We start from the raw sequence: 19,859 nt of genomic DNA on the forward strand, positions 1-19,859 counted from the left end.
GGCCTCTTGGGTGCTTTGCCGCTGCTTTGTTAAGAATATTTATTATTCTATTTATTATGTTTATGATTATCTCTTTAAGTTGTGGAAGTCCTATTCTTTAGGGACTTGTTGTTTAGTTGCTAGTTAATAGGAGTCCAAGTTGTCATGGAGTCATGGTTAGTGGCTGAATGTCATGGTTTAGTCGTTTAGTTGATCCTATTATTTAGCTTAGTTGCTTTCTTATTTTGCTATTTAAATTGTATTAAGTATTCCACCGAATTCTGACGAGGTCTTTTTTAACGTGTTTCTGATTATAATAATTCAATATATTTACTTGGGTGAGAACCCATGTAAATATACAATCCTAAAGTTGACTAATTACATAGCTGAAACATAGCTCTAAATTACAGCATATAAAATAGGAGACTTAGTTGACTAATCATCTAAATTACAGGAGATGAAATAGGCAAAAAAACATAATAGACGTAATTGACTTTAACATCTCTAACCTTGAGCACTTTTGTTTTTTAGTTTTTGTATAAGAAATTGAATATAAGAAATTTTAGTTTCCATATATTATTATGTCGCCTTTTCATGATTGATAGTTGATGCCCTTAAAGAAACATTGAAAGTTTAATGGTGATTCTTGCTAACCAAGCCCAAGTATGACGCACATCATTTTCCTTTGTCCCCCTCTTTGCCCTCACGGTTTTGTTTCTGGGAACTCACGAGCACTGGTAGACCCATAATTTTTTTAGCGGAGGTGCAATATTGAATAAGTATGAAAAATGATTTTTCGGAATAATCATTTTCTCAAGATAATTTTTGGCGGCTTTTATTCCTTACACATCAAATAAGAAAACTTGATTTTATGGGATTTTAGTATGAAGTATATATTGACTTAATGAGCCATCATTTTTAGCCTAAATTGTATTTTGCACTAAAATCGAATTTTCATATTTTGATTTGGTGGGAATTTGATTTTCTAGTATTTTTATTTGAATCCAAATGGAGGGCACTTCCTTATTTACATTGTAAACTTAAGTAAATGGAGTAATATAAAAATAAATAAAAGTAAAAGGACAAAGACATTTACTTAAGGTAATCTGTACACCAGTTGAGCAAAAGGGCAATTTCAAGAACCTACAATGGTTTTTCCGGTGAGGGAAGGTGCAGCTGCACCTCCTTGCGCCTTAATAGGTCCGCCTCTGCTCACGAGCAACTTCCCAATGGGTCACTCATCTTGGGATTGCTCTAGCCTCAACTTGCTTAACTTCGAAGTTCTCATGACTCCGAAGCCAGTGTGCTCCCAAAAGGCCTCGTGTTAGATGGAGGTGGGCATGTACATATAAGGTACATCACCCCTTCTTCGTTGGTCGATGTGGGATGTTACAATCCACCCCCCTTAGGAGCCCGACGTCCTCGTTAGCACACTCGCACCACACGGCAGAGTGGCTCTGATACCAATTGTAACACCCAGATCGGCTATGCCATAGCACGATATTGTTCGCTTTGGGCCCCCTTCTCTGCCCTCACGGTTTTGTTTCTGGGAACTCACGAGCAACTTCCCAGTGGGTCACCCATCCTGGGATTGCTTTAGCCCCAACTCGCTTAACTTTGGAGTTCTCATGACTCCTAAGCTAGTGAGCTCCCAAAAAGCCTCGTGCTAGATGGAGGTGGGCATGTACATATAAGGTCCGTTGGTAGATGTGGGATGTTACATGAGCACTATTTTTCATTTTTTATTTTTGTTCATCATTATATTTTTTCAGTTTTACACCTCTGTCTTAATTTTTGCAGGAGACAACTTGTGTTGTCAAGATGAAAGAGTACTGGCCAAATCCAACAACGAAGGATTTGACTGAGAATAATTTTTTTTGGGAAAGACAGTGGAAAGAGCATGGTAAATAAATACACAGATCTGCTTGTTGAAGACTATTTCAACTTAGCATTTAAGTTTTATGAAGACGTTAATGTGACAAAGATGCTTGAGGATGCTGGAATTTCAATTGGGATGGATTTTGATCCTATCGTGATCATTCAAGTGATAGGGAAGAGGACGAAAAGCTTCGCAAATACCAGGTGTTATAAGGGAATGTTGTGGGGAGCCCGAATCTGCTTCGGAAAATATGGAATGTTTCGGGACTGTAACAAGAGGATTGAGGATATGTTTTTGGGCTGTAAAGGGACACAAAATGTATATCACAAAATTTCTCTTCCTGCGATGCCACCTACAATAAAGGCAGAGGTAATACCAAATTGTGCTTTCCAAGTTCTATGTTGTAATAATACTTTTATAACTTGCCTCTGTGATTGTAGAAATGTGATGGTGGAGATGCGGATGAAGCTGGTTAAACTCCAACTGTAGCTGATTAGCCCAATCAATGAGCACTAAAGTCTGGTGGTGTGGTGACGAGTACGTTAAAGCTCACCCTTGGGTCTCACCTAAAAAGTAAAGCTGTGGATGTGGTGGTTGACCAGTTGACCAAGCAGTGCAGGGCAAGGCGTACTTGTGTAGAAGAAATGGAGCAAGGACTTGACTTGTAAAGAGAAACTTAGTGCTTTTCATGCTGGTTTTTATGTGTGTATTATGTTGCGCCTTGCTAGTCAGAACTTTAGTCACAAAACAAGGCCAAGCAGAGTGCCAATGGTAATATCTTAATTTTGGGAAGGTTTTTGTTGTAGCGGTGGTGGTTTTATATGTTTAAACCGTACTAGGCATAGTATAAGTGCTTTCTAGCTTAGACTGAGCGTGTCACAGGGGCACTAAGTTTCTCTTTACAAGTCAAGTCCTTGCTCCATTTCTTCTACACAAGTACGCCTTGCCCTGCACTGCTTGGTCAACTGGTCAACCACCACATCCACAGCTTTACTTTAATTGTGAGTAAGTGAGTGAGTGAGTGATAATCTTTTTAGACCTCAACTTTATCTCTTTAACAAATAAGAAAATGAGAATTATTATAAAAGGGCTATCATTTCATTGAAAAGTGAAACCAAAATGGGACCGGCAATTGACTCCGAAGTTGCAAGGAACTTCCCTGTTCATTTTGTGAAAACAGATGCGTGGAAAGGAAACCGATGCGTCCATTCTTCCTTTCTTACAAGTCCAAGTCGTTGCAACTTGCAATGAAATAACCAGTTGCATTTGGAGAGAGAGAGAGAGAGAGAGAGAGAGAGAGAGAGAGAGAGAGAGAGAGAGAGAGAGAGAGAGAGAATTTGGTGCATAGGGAGTGGACGGAAAGATTGGATTTTGGGTCTGCAGCTTCAAGCTTTCTGTTTACTCCAATTGTACTATGGACCAGTGCCTTATGCTTTTTCTTGGTATGATTTATTTAGACATAAAGCCGTCACCTTTAGTTCTAAACTAGCTCTCATCGTTTAGTTCGTTTTAAATAATGAATTACAAGACCTTAGACCCCTGTTGCTAGATTTGCCATTGCTTAATTTTGTTTTTCTAATATACATGTCTGTTCGTGTTCAGGTTTTCACCAATTTTTGAAACAATCGTTTTGTCATTTTTTCTCAAGGTTACGTATTTGTGCCATAGTTTTGTTTTGTAGATGCAAATTGTTGGAGCACAACCGTGGACAGTCAAGGGCCATTGTACAGAAGAAGCATTACTTAAAAATCAGAGACATATGATTAGTAGTTTTGGGAATGAAAGATCATCAATTGATATTTGAATCCTATAATCTGGTTGATGACTAATAGCCATAAGTGCCCCTCTTCAAGTGCTTTCTATAGATGAGCCTGTCACAAGTGCACCATTCAAATGTAGGGGAGGCACGCACGCACGCACTAAGTTTCTCTTTGCAACCTCTTCCTTTATTCCAAATCTCCTTTGCTCCATTTTTCTCCAGTGTTCCTTTATTAATTGAGTAATATCTTAGCATTTTTTAGTTACTTTCATTTGTAATTATGTTTTAATTATTATTTATTTAGTGAATAATTAGTATTAATTTTTTTAAATAACTTCATAAATTATATTACTTATTAATTATTAATTATTTTTTATTTAATAAAATATTTAAATACAATTATTCACAAACAAAATAATAATTAAAAAATAACTGCTAATTAAAGTAATTAAAAAATAGAAATTCTTATTATGCTATTTAACGGTATAGCCGCGCGGCTATACTTTTGAAACTTCCTATTTAAAGAGTCTAGCCACTCGGCTATACGTTTGAAACTTCCTATTTAAAGAGTCTAGCCACTCGGCTATACCGTCGAGACTTTCTATTTTAGCCTACAGCCGTGAGGTGATATCTCTGAAATATTCTACTTATAGAGTATAGCCGCGTTGCTATACTTTTAAAATATTCTATTTAATATTCTACTTGTATAGTCTAGCCGTGCACTTTTCTGTTAAAATATTCTATTTAAAATTCTACTTACATAGTATAGTCGTCTATACTTTTGAAATGGTATGTAGTTTATAAAAAATAAATATAAACTTAGTTTCTTTAAGTCAATAATTTTCTTAAAAATAATTTCTTTTTAGAATTAAGCAATATCTTAGCATTTTTTAGGTACTTTGATATGTAATTACGTTTTTATTTTTATTTCTTTAGCGAATAATTTGTATTAAATATTTTAATTAACTTCATAAATTATATTACTTAATAAATATTAAGTATTAATTTTCTCTTTAATATAATATTTAAATACAAATTATTCACTAACTAAATAATAATTAAAATTTAACTACTAATTAAAGTAATTAAAAGAGAGAAATCCATATTATGCTTATTTAAAGGTATAGCCGTGCGGCTATAAGTTTTAAACTTCCTATTTAAAGTATAGCCTCGGTTATACTTTTGAAAGGATATGTAGTTTATAAAAAATAAATATAAACTTAGTTTCTTTAGTTCAATAATTTTTTTTAAAAAAATTTCATTTTAGTAATTAAGTAATATCTTAGCATTTTTTAGTTACTTTGATTTGTAATTATGTTTTACTTATTATTTTTTTAGTGAATAATTAGTATTAAATATTTTAATTAACTTCATAAATTATACTACTTAATAAATAGTAATTATTTTTTTTTCTTCAATAAAATATTTAAATACTAATTATTCACCGACTAAATAATAATTAAAACATAACTACTAATTAAAGTATTTGAAAAAGAGAAAGTTATATTATGCTATTTAAAGGTATAGGCGCACGGCTATGGTTTTGAAACTTTCTATTTAGAGAGTATAGCCGCGCGCCTATACTCTTGAAATATTCTTCTTACAGAGTATGGCTGTGTTGCTATACTTTTGGCATGGTATGTAGTTTATAATAAATAAATATAAACTTAGTACCTTTAGGTCAATAATTTTTTTTTTTAAAAAATTCTTTTTAGTAATTTAGTAATATCTTAGCATTTTTTTAGTTACTTTCATTTGTAATTATGTTTATATTATTATTTCTTTAGAGAATAATTAGTATTAAATATTTTAATTAACTTGATAAATTATATTACTTAATAAATAGTAATTAATTTTTTTCTTTCATTAAATATTTAAATACTAATTATTCACTAACTAAATAATAATTAAAATATAAAAACTAATTAAAGTAATTAAAAAAGAGAAATCCACATTATGCTTATTTAAGGGTATAGCCGCGCGGCTATACGTTTGATACTTCCTATTTAAAGAGTATAGCCGCGGCTATATTTTCGAAACTTTTTATTTTGGCGTATAGCCGCGTGGCCATACCTTTGAATACTTGTAGAGTATAGGGGCGCGGCTATACTTTTGAAATATAACCTTCTTCTACAGTAAAGCCGCATGGCTATACGTTTGATATATTCTATTTAATATTCTACTGACAGAGTATAGCGGCGCGGCTATACTTGTGAAATACTATATTTAATATTATACTTGCAGAGTATAGCGGCGCGGCTATACATTTGAAATGGTATGTTGTTTATAAAAAATAAATATAAACTTAGTTTCTTTAGGTCAATAATTTTTTTTTTTAGTAATTAGGTAATATCTTAGCATTTTTTTTGTTACTTCCATTTGTAATTATGTTTTAATTATTATTTCTTTAGTGAATAATTAGTATTAAATATTTTAATGAAATTCACAAATTATATTACTTAATAAATAGTAATTATTATTATTTTCTTCAATATACTAATTATTCACTAACTAAATAATAATTAAAACATAACTACTAATTAAAGTAATTAAAAAAGAGAAATTCATATTATGCTATTTAATGGTATAGCCGTCCGGCTATACTTTTGAAACTTTCTACTTAGTATCGCCGCGTATAGCTTCTATTTAATATTCTACTTGTAGAGTATAGTCGCGCGGCTATACGTTTGACATGGTATGTAGTTTATAAAAAATAAATATAAACTTAATATCTTTAGGTCAATATTTTTTTTTTTAAATTTCTTTTTAGTAATTTAGTATCATCTTAGCATTTTTTAATTAGGAAATACATAGTTTACTACCATAAGTGGTAGGTTTCCATCACATATGGAAGGTATGGTGTGAGAGTAAAGTATTACATTGTGGATGTAGGTATGATAGGTGTGAAACAAAAGGAAAGGATCCCTAAAACGAAACCAATTATCTTTGCTACGAGAATTAATACTGCATTTGACGGATTGGAACTCTCCGTAGATCAAAGTGACAGATTGCTCGGACCGAAAGTAAAAACTCACAGGGTCTCTATATTTTCAATTAGGGTTTTTGTGACATTGTAGATGCTAGCTTTAAACTAGAAGACTCACCTCTATGTTATCGATTGAAAACTATCAGGTTTTTGTTTTGTTTTATTTGATCTAAAAACGAGCAGATCAGATTAAATAAATATGGGACATTCAATGGTTATAAAATTGTAGTGTTGTATTGGACAGTGTAGTATGGTTAATTACCACAAATTAAGGACGTCCCTTGGGCCCTATCTCCTACCACAGCATCCTAAAGTTAATCATGTCCTTGTGGAAAAATGGGGTTGTCCAGCTTTCACTCCCCGCGCTTTTCTTTTTTAGCCCTACCCGTTTAGTCAATCAAGACTTTTATCCCAAATTAATTAATAAAAACATAATTGGTTAGGTAACATCACATAATTATTAGGTTAACATACACATTATCTGGGATCTCAAGCCTCTACATTTATTCTACATTTATGAGAAATTGTTAGTTGTAGAAGTTTCTACACTCCGATTTATAATCTCATTTCCTATCTCCTAATCTTGATTTTCCTTTTTTTTTTTTACTAGTTAAGTATTGCAGAGACCCGTTTTAGCTGTAGACTCTGTGATTTGTTAGCAATTATCTTTTACTTTGTTGCAAATGTGCATCAATCTGAATAGAATATCGACCAAGGGTTATCAGTAGAACTGTGATCGAGTTGACGAATTAAGACCTACATCATCAAAGATTAAAGTAACCAATAATACACTTACTAACCAAGAAAAGTTGGGCATTTTAGAAAAGAAAGCCATATCCATTTGGATTGTTTCTTTTGGATGCACATATCACAACAAATCTCCATTTTTAATGTCAAAATCAGTGATTGATTTAGATGCACATTCCATGTTCTAGCCGAAAGGAGAGTCCCACCTCATCTCAGAAAAACATCATTTTCTCTTAATTCTACAGTCATCTTCTTCCTTTTTAGTTTCATTTTTTCTTGACTGTCATACAAGAAACTTGGTCATCCCGTCAAAGGTAGCCTGTGGTGGACCCACGGTAAAATCATGCATGCATGTACGCTTCCACTCCTCATTAAAAAGGACCATTTTTTATTTATTTTTAACACGACTAAAGGATCCTTTGTTTTTCCTTTAACCCGGGATTTGCCAATTTCATTATTTTTTAAATTACTTATCTTTAGCAACAACAACATAAGTTATTTAAGTTGTTAGACTGCGAATTTTTACTCGAGTTGTGAGTATTTTATGTTGTTATGATAAGCGTACATTTACATTTATTAAAGTGAACACACACTTGATAGAGGTCCTCAGGTAGAAGCATGTTTAGTTTGAACAGTACATCCATTCTTACATGTCACGTAGAGTAAGAGTACTGCACTTTGATGGTTGAATGTACCCAGCTAAGGTGAAAAAAGAAAATGAAAAAAAGGAAATTAAAAGTGAGCTTTTCTGCTGCCACTTGAATGGATATACCCAGCTACGGTCTCGCATGCAGGATCTTAATTATAACAAGATTCTTATTACAAAAACTTGATGAAAATTCTGTTTTCCTTTTGGCATTTTTAACTTTTCATTTTTTTTGGTCAGATTCTTTTTTGGTCGGATTCTTCTTATTATTTAAACACAAATAAACTAGCCAACTGCATCATCGGGTACAAAAATTTTGTATGCTACTTAAACCTAAAAGCTCCCAAAAAGGAAATAAAGAAATCAAATGCTTTAGAATTCGTTTACAGTAAACAAGAATAATCATTTAATTTCCCAATAATTAAAAAACAAAACAGATTAATCATTCAAATGTTTCTGACATTAGAAATTCTACGAAAACTTATTAAATTCTACCAATATTTGACAACACCAACACCAAGTTTAGTTTCTTTAATTTTCGGCAAAGGCACCATAACTTGCATCTCTTATTTTGATACATTTTTTTTAGTTAGTAGGTATCACAGAGTTGAGATGTGCTGTCCCCAAATTCCATGTCTCATCCATGTTCCCTATCTAAACGTTTCACACGTGTCTCTACCTTAACTAGAATATGTTGAAATTGTTACTATAATTTTGGATTTATATTTAATTGAGTTAGCTATTTTAATTCTTAAATATAGTGTCTTTAACCTTTTGAGAGGAAATTGTGGGTTTTCAATCTGACATGTTGCGAGTTGGAAGAGAGAGGAAGTGACGGTGCCACTGCCATGGAGAAAGAAGAAGAATCCAAGGGCAGAACTAGAAATTTTTCAATGGGTAGGCTAGCTAAAGTTATTAGCTTAAAATCTAATGATAATTTTTTTTTTGTACTTACATTTTCTATAGTTTTTCTAGAAATAAAAGTATACATTAAATCACATAAATCATGCTAATTGTAAACACAAGAAGAAATAAAATATAAAATAAATTAGAGCCATATTATTCACGAAAAGGTGAATTTTATTTAGAAAAATGCTTCACTTTTGGAGACAAATTAATAGAATTTTTTTAAAATTGTTGTTGGCACAAACTTTAACACCAAATACAAATGTGGAAGACCTCTTACTATGCATATTGGTGTTGAAATTATATATATATATAGTTAAAATATTAGACTATATGTATATATAATTTGTTTTTTCCCAAACTGTCCCTTGGCTACAGCCAAGGGCAGCCCTTGCCTTGGTTCCGCCCATGGAAGAATCGAAAGCAGCATATTATTAATATTTTACATATCATCTATACGAGTTAACGGTGTTTGTGTACTGTTAAAGGTAGAGACATGTATCAAAATTTTAAATAAGGAACATGGAAGAGACAGGGGATTTGGGGACAACAGATCTCAGGAGGGTCACACAAGATTCATATAGAGAGTACCGTATGACAATTGAAATTCATAGTTTACTACCATAAGTGGTAGGTTTCCATCACATATGGAAGGTATGGTGGGAGAGTAAAGTATTACAATGTGGATGTAGGTATGATAGATTGTATAGTGGGCATCCATCTTATCATGAATTTACAACAGTTTAGAAATTGATGAGCTATTCTTCGTGTGAAATAAAAGGAAAGGATCCATAAAACGAAACCAGTTATCTTTGCTACGAGAACTAATACTGCATTTGACGGATTGGAACTCTCTGTAGATCAAAGTGACAGATTGCTCGGGCCGAAAGTAAAAACTCACAGGGTCTCTATATTTTCAATTAGGGTTTTTGTGACATTGTAGATGCTAGCTTTAAACTAGAAGACTCGCCTCTATGTAATATCGATCGAAAACTATCAAGTTTTTGTTTTGGTTTATTTGATCCAAAAGCGATCAGATCAGGGGCGGAGCCACATACAGGCTTGCAGTGGCCGTGGCCCCCCAAAAGCTCCATGAAAAAACCAATAACTCTTAAACACATATTGCAATATCAGTTGAAATATAAGGCTATAAAACCTTATAATTACAGTACTGGCCCTCCAAAGACAAGCTACAAGCTCCGCCACTGAATCAGATTAAATAAATATGGGACATTCAATGGTTATAAAATTGTAGTGTTGTATTGGACAGTGTAGTATGGTTAATTACCACAAATTAAGGACGTCCCTTGGGCCCTATCTCCTACCACAGCATCCTAAAGTTAATCATGTCCTTGTGGAAAAATGGGGAGGGAGTTCTTGTTGTCCAGCTTTCACTCCTCGCGCTTTTCTTTTTTAGCCCTACCCGTTTAGTCAATCAAGACTTTTATCCCAAATTAATTAATAAAAACATAATTGGTTAGGTAACCTCACATAATTATTAGGTTAACATACACATTATTTGGGATCTCAAGCCTCTACATTTATTCTACATTTATGAGAAATTGTTAGTTGTAGAAGTTTCTACACTCCGATTTATAATCTCATTTCCTATCTCCTAATCTTGATTTTCCTTTTTAAAATAATTCGGGTAGTCCAAAACGATCGGAGGTCACTGAGTTGGATGAAATATTGGCTCATCTTCCTGCAAACCTTGAACTTAGACCTCCAATGACTTATTATAATCCCAATTTTTGAGAACAAATCCGAAGAGCCTATCTACAAAGGGGTCCTTGTTAGCCTAAAACCCAAAATGACATGCCCCAAACACTTATGGGGGAGAGTAATTGACGTTTTCTTGTCAAATTGTTTGATTCATTTGTTTGGTTGGAGTATAATAAAGAAAAGTATGATGCATTTTGTCTTTATTGTTATCTTTTTAAAATGCGACTTTGATAAACAAGGAAAGGCTGGAAGTGATGTCTTCACTGAGAAAGGGTTTAAAAATTGGAGGAAGGGACCTGAGAATTTTAGGGACCATGTTGGACAAGTTGGAAGATTTCACAATAAAGCTACACAACATTGTACATATTTAATGAATCATAAGTAACACGTTGAAACCATTGTGATCAAATAGACAGACCAAGCTTGTATTAATTATCGCATTCTATTTACTGTCGCACTTGATTGCACTAGATATTTATTGCGACAAGGTCTTCTTTTTCGCGGCCATGATGAAAGCGAAACATCTAGCAATAAGGGTAATTATGTGGAGCTTTTGCAATTTCTTGCCGATCATGATGAGAAAGTTCGTGCCATTGTGTTTGAGAACTTTCCAGGGAATCTGAAGTATATTGCTCCTAAAATTCAAAAAAGATCTTGTCAATTCTTATGCCGCTGAAACCATTGATGCAATTATTTGTGATATGGATGATGCATTACAAAAGAAAGATCAAGATATTGTGAATGCAATGACGTTGGTCCAAAGTTGTAAGCAAAAACTACAATCCGTGAGGGATGCTGACTTTGATGGTTTGTTTGGCGAAGTATCAATATTTTGTGGCAACAATGATATATTGACATTCCTAACATGGATTATTTATTTGTACCACAAGGGAGATCACAACATAAAGCTCAAAAAATCACAAACCGCCATTATTATCGTGTGGACCTATTTCTTACTATCATTGATAAGCAACTAGTGGAATTAAATAATTGATTCACTTAGGTAAATACTGAATTTCTTCTTTATATGGCATGTTTGAGTCCGGCTTATAATTTTGCAGCTTTTGACAAACAAAAAATACTTCGTTTTGCTAAATTTTACCCTCAAGAATTTAATGACTGAGACCTCATGAAGCTTGAAGATCAACTTGGGCTTTATATTGTTGCTATGCAGAGCAGCACTGAGCTTTCATAATTGAACGGGATTATTGATCTGGCAAAAAAATTGGTGAATACAAGGAGTAAAATATACAACTATGTGTATTTACTTCTTACATTGGCTTTGGTTTTACTCATTGCAACTGCTTCGGTTGAGAGAGCTTTTTTAGCTATGAATATTGTAAAAACACCATTGCGTAACAAAATAGAGAATCAATGGTTGAGTGATAACTTGGTTGTTTACATTGAGAAAGATGTTTTTTCACTTGACCAAAAAAAAAAAGAAGATGTTTTTTCTTGTATTAGTAATGCAAATATAATGCGATGTTTTCATGATATGAAACCTCGTCGGCAACAATTGTAGGTTAATTGTCATGTTATTTTTTTCAATTAATTATGAATAACATTAGTATTGTTTAAATTATATGGATATTTAGTTGTTTTTTTTTTTTTTTGAGCTATTAGCTTTAAAAAATTGCATATCCGCTGAAAAATTCTTCTACTTTTTTGTTTTGCTTTACAATGTGATGGGTCATGTGTCTTAAGCATCACATTATACACCATACAAAAACCATTAAACGTTTAAAAAAATGTTAACGTGTAATAGTGATTCATATATATATATTTTTAAAACAATATGTACTTTTGTGAACATGCGTGGAAACAAACAGAGCCTAAATTGTCCATTCTTCCTTCATTACAAGTCTAAGTCGTTGCATTTGACTACTTGCGAATTTCTTCCATGAGGGTGGAATCATGTGCCCACTGTTAGGCAACTTTTTCTGTCTTCATATAGATTGGCGCTGCAACAAATTATTCAATGATTTCAATCGGAAAGGAGAAACACTTTTGAAGTTGGAAGGAACTTCTCTGTTTTCAGCGCTCATGGAGAGAAGTGGTTTTCTCTTGTCAATCACGTTCTTGCTGATGCTGCAGTATATGGCTAAATTAACTATCGGCACAGGTACATCACAAATCAACATCACCACGGACCAGTCTGCTCTTCTTGCTCTGAAAACCCATATCACTAGTGACCCTTACAACATCTTGGCCAACTGGTCAACCACCTCTGTATGTAACTGGGTTGGCGTTACTTGCGGTGCTCGTCACCTCAGAGTAACATCATTGAATCTCTCGTACATGGATTTCATAGGTACCATTCCACCACACTTAGGCAACCTCTCATTCCTTGTTGCACTGAACTTCAACAATAATAGCTTCCATGGTACTTTGCCCCATGAATTGTCTTATTTGCGTCGGCTGAAGTTGATTAGCTTCAGATACAACAATTTTATGGGATCCATTCCGTCGTGGTTCGGGTCCTTTCCCAAACTTCAAGCCTTCAATTTGCGTGGCAATCAATTTTCAGGTTCCATACCCACGATTATCTTCAACTTATCTACACTGAAAGCAATTAATCTAGTTAATAACCAACTATCAGGTACGTATGCGTCAATAAGGTTATCTAGACTCTATTGTTCATATAACGTTATGTTTTAACATTGTTTTATTAATCGATAAGCTCAGTTTGTTCTTTTTTATTTAGAAAATTAGACTCATTTTTTCTTACTTGCAGGTGATGCGATGCTAAAAAAACACTTGAATAGAATATGCATTTGATTTTTAATTTGGAGGGTAGTTGGGTTCATGGTTGTTTTTTGCTATACTCAAAAACTTTTACAAAACTTACATTTATGAAACTAGAGACTACTTGTCGGCTACAAATGATAAAAACATGTTGGGCATCGAGGGATAATGACATAGATTGTAAATAATGAAGGATCTATAGGGAATATTTATAGGCTTTTTACATATAGGCTCATTGTAACATGACATTTTATTTTATTTTATTTTATTAAAAACACCCTTCAAATCCAATACTATAGAAAAACTCCATATTGTACCTTTAGGTGAAAATATTGTAACATACTAACCAATTAGAAAGTGACAAGTGACAAGTGAGGGTTTTTTTTTTCTCCAAATAGGCATTGTAAGAGTTTTTCTATAATATTTGTCATGGTGTTTTTTATAATTTCATTTATTTAAATGTATTATGAGTCTTTATTTGGCATACATAACAGGTGGGATACCAAGAGAAATAGGGAACTTAACAATGCTAAAGGAGATATATCTTGACTCCAACAATTTCAACGGTATATTTGTTGCATTGCCTTGATGTGATCCAATTATTATATATGACTCGGCTGTTGTTGCAGTACATTATATGTGCATAAATCATGAGTTTAACATATACATGTGCATCTATCTTAATTATTTTTTCAGAAATTCCAAACGAGATTGGTTCTTTAGATCAGTTGGAGATGTTGATTGTGCAAGATAATGCCCTAAAAGGGCATGTTCCTGTGGCTATTTTCAACATGACGTCTTTGACTACTTTGGCTCTATATGGAAACGGCTTGAGTGGTGGTCTTCCAGATAATATATGCCAACATCTTCCTTATATTAAGATGGTCAATTTGGGTCGCAACGAGTTTGCTGGTCCAGTTCCATCCAAATTATGGCAATGCAGACATCTTCTTGTATTATCACTAGAGGATAACAATTTCAGTGGAAGCATACCCAAAAATATTGGGAACTTAACCCAGTTAACCGCGATTGCACTTGGCATGAACAATTTGACAGGTAATTGAAATTTCATAATTATGGTTAGGGATGACAATTTTCCCCATGGGTAAGGGTCTTCGCGGGGATTCAATCCTAATGGGTCTGGAATGAATGATAAGAAACGGATATAGGGACTGGTTCAGGGAATTTTTCGGGTATGGTGTTCGGGGAGGGGTAGGGATGATATTCTATTCCCCAACTTAAACCCTCCTCGTTTAGAATATACAAAAATTATTTTTCATAAAATATATATTATTAAGATGTGTGATGGTGGTGCTACCGCTATAATAATGATCATGTCTTGAACATGTTTTAATTTGTTTTAAATAGTCTAGATTTTTAGTTGATAAAAATTAAATTTATGCATATCTTATAGTGCTTTTTTCTCATTCAATAAAGTAGCTTTTTATTTTTTAACTTTTTCATAATGGGGCCGGTCGTGGAATCCTTTTTCTAATAAAGACGGCTATGGGGAATCCCCAATTTAAATATTGTGGGTATGAAGGAGGGTATGGGAGGAAAATACTTAACGGAAATGGGGATGAGAATTGCATACCCACCCCCGATTCGACCCATTGCCATTCCTGTATGGTGCTCCAACTATGTTTTGTCTTCTTTTTTTTTTATTGCATAATTTATCATTATTTAACTATTTCAAATTTTAGTAAATGAGGGAGATAGTTCATTATGAATATAACAGATTGACTTGCCTAATAAAACGTTCTATCTAAGTCAGAATGTCCAAATGAAAGGTTAACCAAAGTAGGAAAAAAAAAAAGATGTATAAAGACATGCAAACTCAAACGTGTTTTGCTCAAGGGAATATGACATTTTGTAAACCATATATTTTCATCTCCACTACATAGGCCCGATTTCTCAATTTGTTTCTAACACAAATCTTTTTAGTGCTTTTATTTTCTTTTTAAAGATTTGCCTGTAATTATTATTGTATTAATTAATAATATGACTGTGACATTTTATACTAAAAGTCATGATCGAGTACATGGGGTAGGTTAGATTATATTACATATATATTACATAATGCTGAGGCAAAGTTAACATGCAACGGGTGTGACATTGTGGCAGGCACTATACCAGATGAGATAGGTGATCTTCAAAATTTAGAGTATTTTGCAGCCGGTGATAATAATCTGAATGGTCTCATCCCATCCTCAATCTTCAATATCTCCACGGTAAAAGTAATGGTGCTTGGTCTGAATCAGCTATCGGGTAGCCTCCCAGCAAAAATAGGCCTTGGGATTCCAAACCTACAAGGACTATATGTACCAGAAAATGAGCTCAGCGGAGTAATCCCCAACCTGTCCAATGCTTCTATGCTCACGAAGCTAGACTTGGGCGTAAACTCATTTACAAGGTTTATTCCGGGGACGCTCTGTGGCTTAAAAAACCTTCAGTGGCTTAGCTTATCAACGAATAATTTAACGATTGACACTTCCACTCCAGAAGCAACCACTCTCTCTTGTTTGGCTAATCTTGGAAATTTGAAAAGACTACAGTTGTCAAAAAATCCGTTAAATGCCAGACTTGATGATTCCCTTCGGAATTGCTCATCATCGTCGCTTCAACAATTTGATTTAAGTGGTTGCAACATGAGGGGTAACATTCCCATTGATATTGGCAACTTGAGCAGCTTGATAGCCTTAGACATGGGATACAATCAATTGAGCGGATCAATTCCAACTTCTGTGGAGAGACTAGGAAATCTCCAAGGTTTGTATTTGAATGACAATGAGTTGCAAGGATACATCCCACGTCAACTTTGTCAACTAGATAACCTAGTTGAATTATTTTTGGGTAGTAATCAGCTATCTGGTTCTATACCTTCCTGCTTGGGCAATTTAGCCACATCTCTAAGAACTCTATCACTAGAGTCCAATTCACTGAGTTTCACAATACCTTCTACTTTTTGGAGACTTGCCGATATCTTGCATGTAAACTTATCATCCAATTCTCTAACTGGACATCTCTCACAAGATATTGGAAACTTGAAAGTTGCAACATTGGTAGATTTATCAAATAACCATTTATTTGGTATTATACCAAGAACTCTTGGGGGTCTTCCGAATTTGGTTAATCTATCCTTGGCAAATAATAATTTGGAAGGCCCTATTCCAAGTTCATTTGACGGCTTGCTAAGCCTGCAACTCTTGGATTTATCCAGAAATAATCTATCTGGAGTGATTCCAAGGTCTTTAGAAGCCCTCTTACTTCTCAAGTATCTGGATTTGTCTTTCAACAGGCTCCAAGGACAAATTCCAACTGGTGGACCCTTTCAAAATTTCTCCGCAGAATCATTTGTCTCAAACAGTGCACTCTGTGGTGCACTCCGACTCCATGTTCCACCATGCAAAAATAGTACACGTGATCTAAATTGGAGAAAAGCTAACTATATCATCCCAGGGATCATATCAGTGATTTTCTTAGTGGCCTCCGCATCTATCTTTGTACTACGAAGGAGGAATGTGGAAGTTGCAAGAGAGGCTACCTCGTTGCCTCAATTTTTTTGGAGAAGAGTTTCACGCCTAGAACTTCTAAGGGTGACAAATGGATTTAACGAAAACAGCTTACTTGGAAGTGGGGGTTTTGGCTCAGTATATAAAGGGACACTTTCAGATGGAATAGATGTTGCAGTAAAGGTTTTCAATTTACAGCTAGAAGGGGCTTTCAGGAGTTTTGATAGGGAATTGGAAATGCTAAGCAATATTCGTCATCGGAACCTTATCAAAATCATCAGCTGTTGCATTCAAATTGATTTCAAAGCCTTAGTACTGAACTACATGCCTAATGGGAGCCTTGAGAAGTGGTTGTATTCTGAGAACTGTTCTTTGAATATCCTAGAGAGGTTGACTATATTGTCAGATGTTGCGGCAGCATTGGAATACCTTCATCATGGTTATGGAGTACCTATTGTCCACTGTGATTTGAAGCCAAGCAATATACTACTAGACAATGATATGGTTGCACATGTTGCTGATTTTGGAATTGCAAAATTGTTGGGTGGAGGAGATTCTATGACCCAAACCATGACCCTAGCCACAGTTGGGTACATGGCTCCAGGTGATGTTTCTAATTTATTTTCCAACATAATATATATATGTTGTCTTTTTTTGTTTCTAAGAAGCAAGCAATGAACAATGAACTTATAATCATATTTTTCTCATCATATATATTGCAGAGTACGGAATGGAAGGAATTGTTTCAACTAAAGGGGATGTGTACAGTTTTGGAATTGTACTGATGGAAACATTCACAAAAAGGAAGCCAACAAATGAGATGTTTGTTGGGGAAATGAATTTAAAGCAATGGGTTTCAAATGCACTGCTACCAGATGCAATCGTTGAAGTTGTGGATGCAAATTTACTTGGGGCAGAGGAAGATCATTTTGTAGCCAAAAGGGATTGTTTATCATCCATTATGAGATTGGGTCTTGCTTGTTCTGCAGAATCGCCAGAAGAAAGGATGAGTATGCAAGAAGTTGTGGTCACACTCAATAAAATCAAGATCAAGTTTTTGAAGGATACTAGAGTTGTTTAGTGTTAGTTTTGTTCCTCTGCTTTTACATGTACAAAATAAGGAAATTCATTTACCTCAAATATTTATGTTTCTCTGCTTTTGCATGTCCTTCCAACTAAAATCTGAATGAGGAAATTCATATAGGTTGGTTAGTCCACCAGAAATTTGTCATTTGGCGCGTTAGAGAGCTCGTTGATAACATTTCTTTGTCTAAATAGTCAACCCTTTGGATTTGTGGTGTATAATATGCTGAAATGAGATAAATCGAAATCACCAAGGAAGAAGTCATATAATGATTACTTACTTGTTAAGTCATTTTTTAGATTAATGTATTGAAAATTATTTAAGAAGCTTACAAGTTACCACCATATTAATTTAATTAAGAATTATTGACTAGTGATCATTCTAAAGATAAGAAATAGGTTGTTAAGGCCATCTCCAGTCATAAGGCTAAATGTAGTCCAGAGTTAAAAATTTAGGCCTTTAAAATATTAATTTTTTAAAGAATAGTGCATGGCTAAATTTTTCTATCTCCAGCCATGCAAGCCTATGTTTTAGGATCCTTCATATTTTATTATATATATTCACCTATAACATCAACTTACTTTACTATTGGCTTTTAAAAAGCAAATGCATGGGCCCACAAAAATTTGGCCTAGACTAAAGGTGGGCTATATGTGGCCTGGTTGAAGGGCTAAAGGGCCAAATGTAGCCCTCCAAATTTTGCCAAAATTTTATTTAGCCCACGGCTGGAGATGGATTTTGCATTATTTTAGGGCTATATTTGGGATATAGCCCATGATTGGAGATGGCCTAACTTCATCAAATATAGTCTTTGTCAAAAATTAGTAATATTCCACAAAATGTCTTCGTTAAGAAAAAAAAAAAAAAAAAAACACAAATGTTACAACTATGTAATTTTATTTTTGGCTTATTTACTGTAGCATCCCCTGAAACTTTGGTCAAATCTCACTTTACCCCCTGAAAGTTAAAATGGCCCATTTCGCCTCCTTGACTGATGTTTTGCATCTCAATTTACCCCCCACCGTCAAGTCAATCAAAAACTCTGTTAAAAATGCCAACGTGGCACGAATGGGACCCACAATTTTGTTAAATTGGATGCCACGTAGGTGCCATGTGTAAAAAATTAAAAAGAAAGATTTTCTTCTAAAAAAATATAATGCATTACATAACGTAATACATTAAAAATAAAAAAACTTATTAATTAATTCCAAAAGAGGCTCTAATTGATGGTGAATTGCCTGTACGCCCCTTTCCTAACATGGATGATGATCCACTTACGATTTCCTTCAGGAACAGAATCAATGGCAGCCCGAACAAAAAGCCAAAGCTTTCCTCTTCTCTTTGTTTTTTTCAGCAAATTAACCTCACCAAATGCTAATTAACGACCGGATTATCTCCACACTATTATGAGTTCAGGTTTTGAAGCTTACAAAGTTGTAAATCGAATTTCATGCTTACCAAGAACTGCAATACGTATTAACAATAATTTCATACTTACAAGTAAAACAATAAATGAAGTTGCTGATCAATTAAAGAAAACAAAATTACCCAGACCAAGGAAAAAAAAAACCTACTGTGTCGTTCTTCCTTGCCATTGATATCGACCTTGATGGAGCGGTTGGTGTTGATCTTTTGGGTCAACAGGGGAGATAGAGTCAATTACTTTTTGCGCAGTCAATCCATCGACAACATTTGTGAAAGTTACCGCGATGGAAAAAATGATTGCCCCCATCATTCTTCCTCCTCCCTTTGCAACCAACCACCACCCATCATCATCCATATCCACCCAAACCCACCACAAGCCATTCCCACAGAAAAAATGGATATGGTATTGCGGATAGGTTGAGTCTGCAACAAATCTGGGATGGCAGTTGGGTTGAATCCTCAGCAAATC

General features: G+C 34.2%; 2 protein-coding genes across 2 annotated transcripts in view; both read left to right on the top strand.

Annotated features, from left to right (window-relative positions):
• Window positions 1-19,859, top strand: part of LOC110746114 (uncharacterized) — a 36,977-nt gene that overhangs the window by 3,906 nt on the left and 13,212 nt on the right. The gene's annotated exons all lie outside the window — the stretch shown is intronic.
• Window positions 12,526-17,962, top strand: LOC110746115 (uncharacterized). Its single transcript, XM_088252128.1, has 6 exons — window positions 12,526-13,223; window positions 13,864-13,935; window positions 14,066-14,425; window positions 15,494-15,547; window positions 15,758-17,485; window positions 17,604-17,962. The coding sequence occupies exons 1-6, from the start codon at window positions 12,539-12,541 to the stop codon at window positions 17,960-17,962; spliced, it is 3,258 nt and encodes a 1,085-aa protein (XP_088108254.1). The 5' UTR covers window positions 12,526-12,538.

Source organism: Prunus avium, chromosome 4 (genome assembly GCF_965620075.1).
Source record: "Prunus avium chromosome 4, drPruAviu1.hap1.1, whole genome shotgun sequence".
NCBI classification, from domain to species: Eukaryota; Viridiplantae; Streptophyta; class Magnoliopsida; order Rosales; family Rosaceae; genus Prunus; species Prunus avium.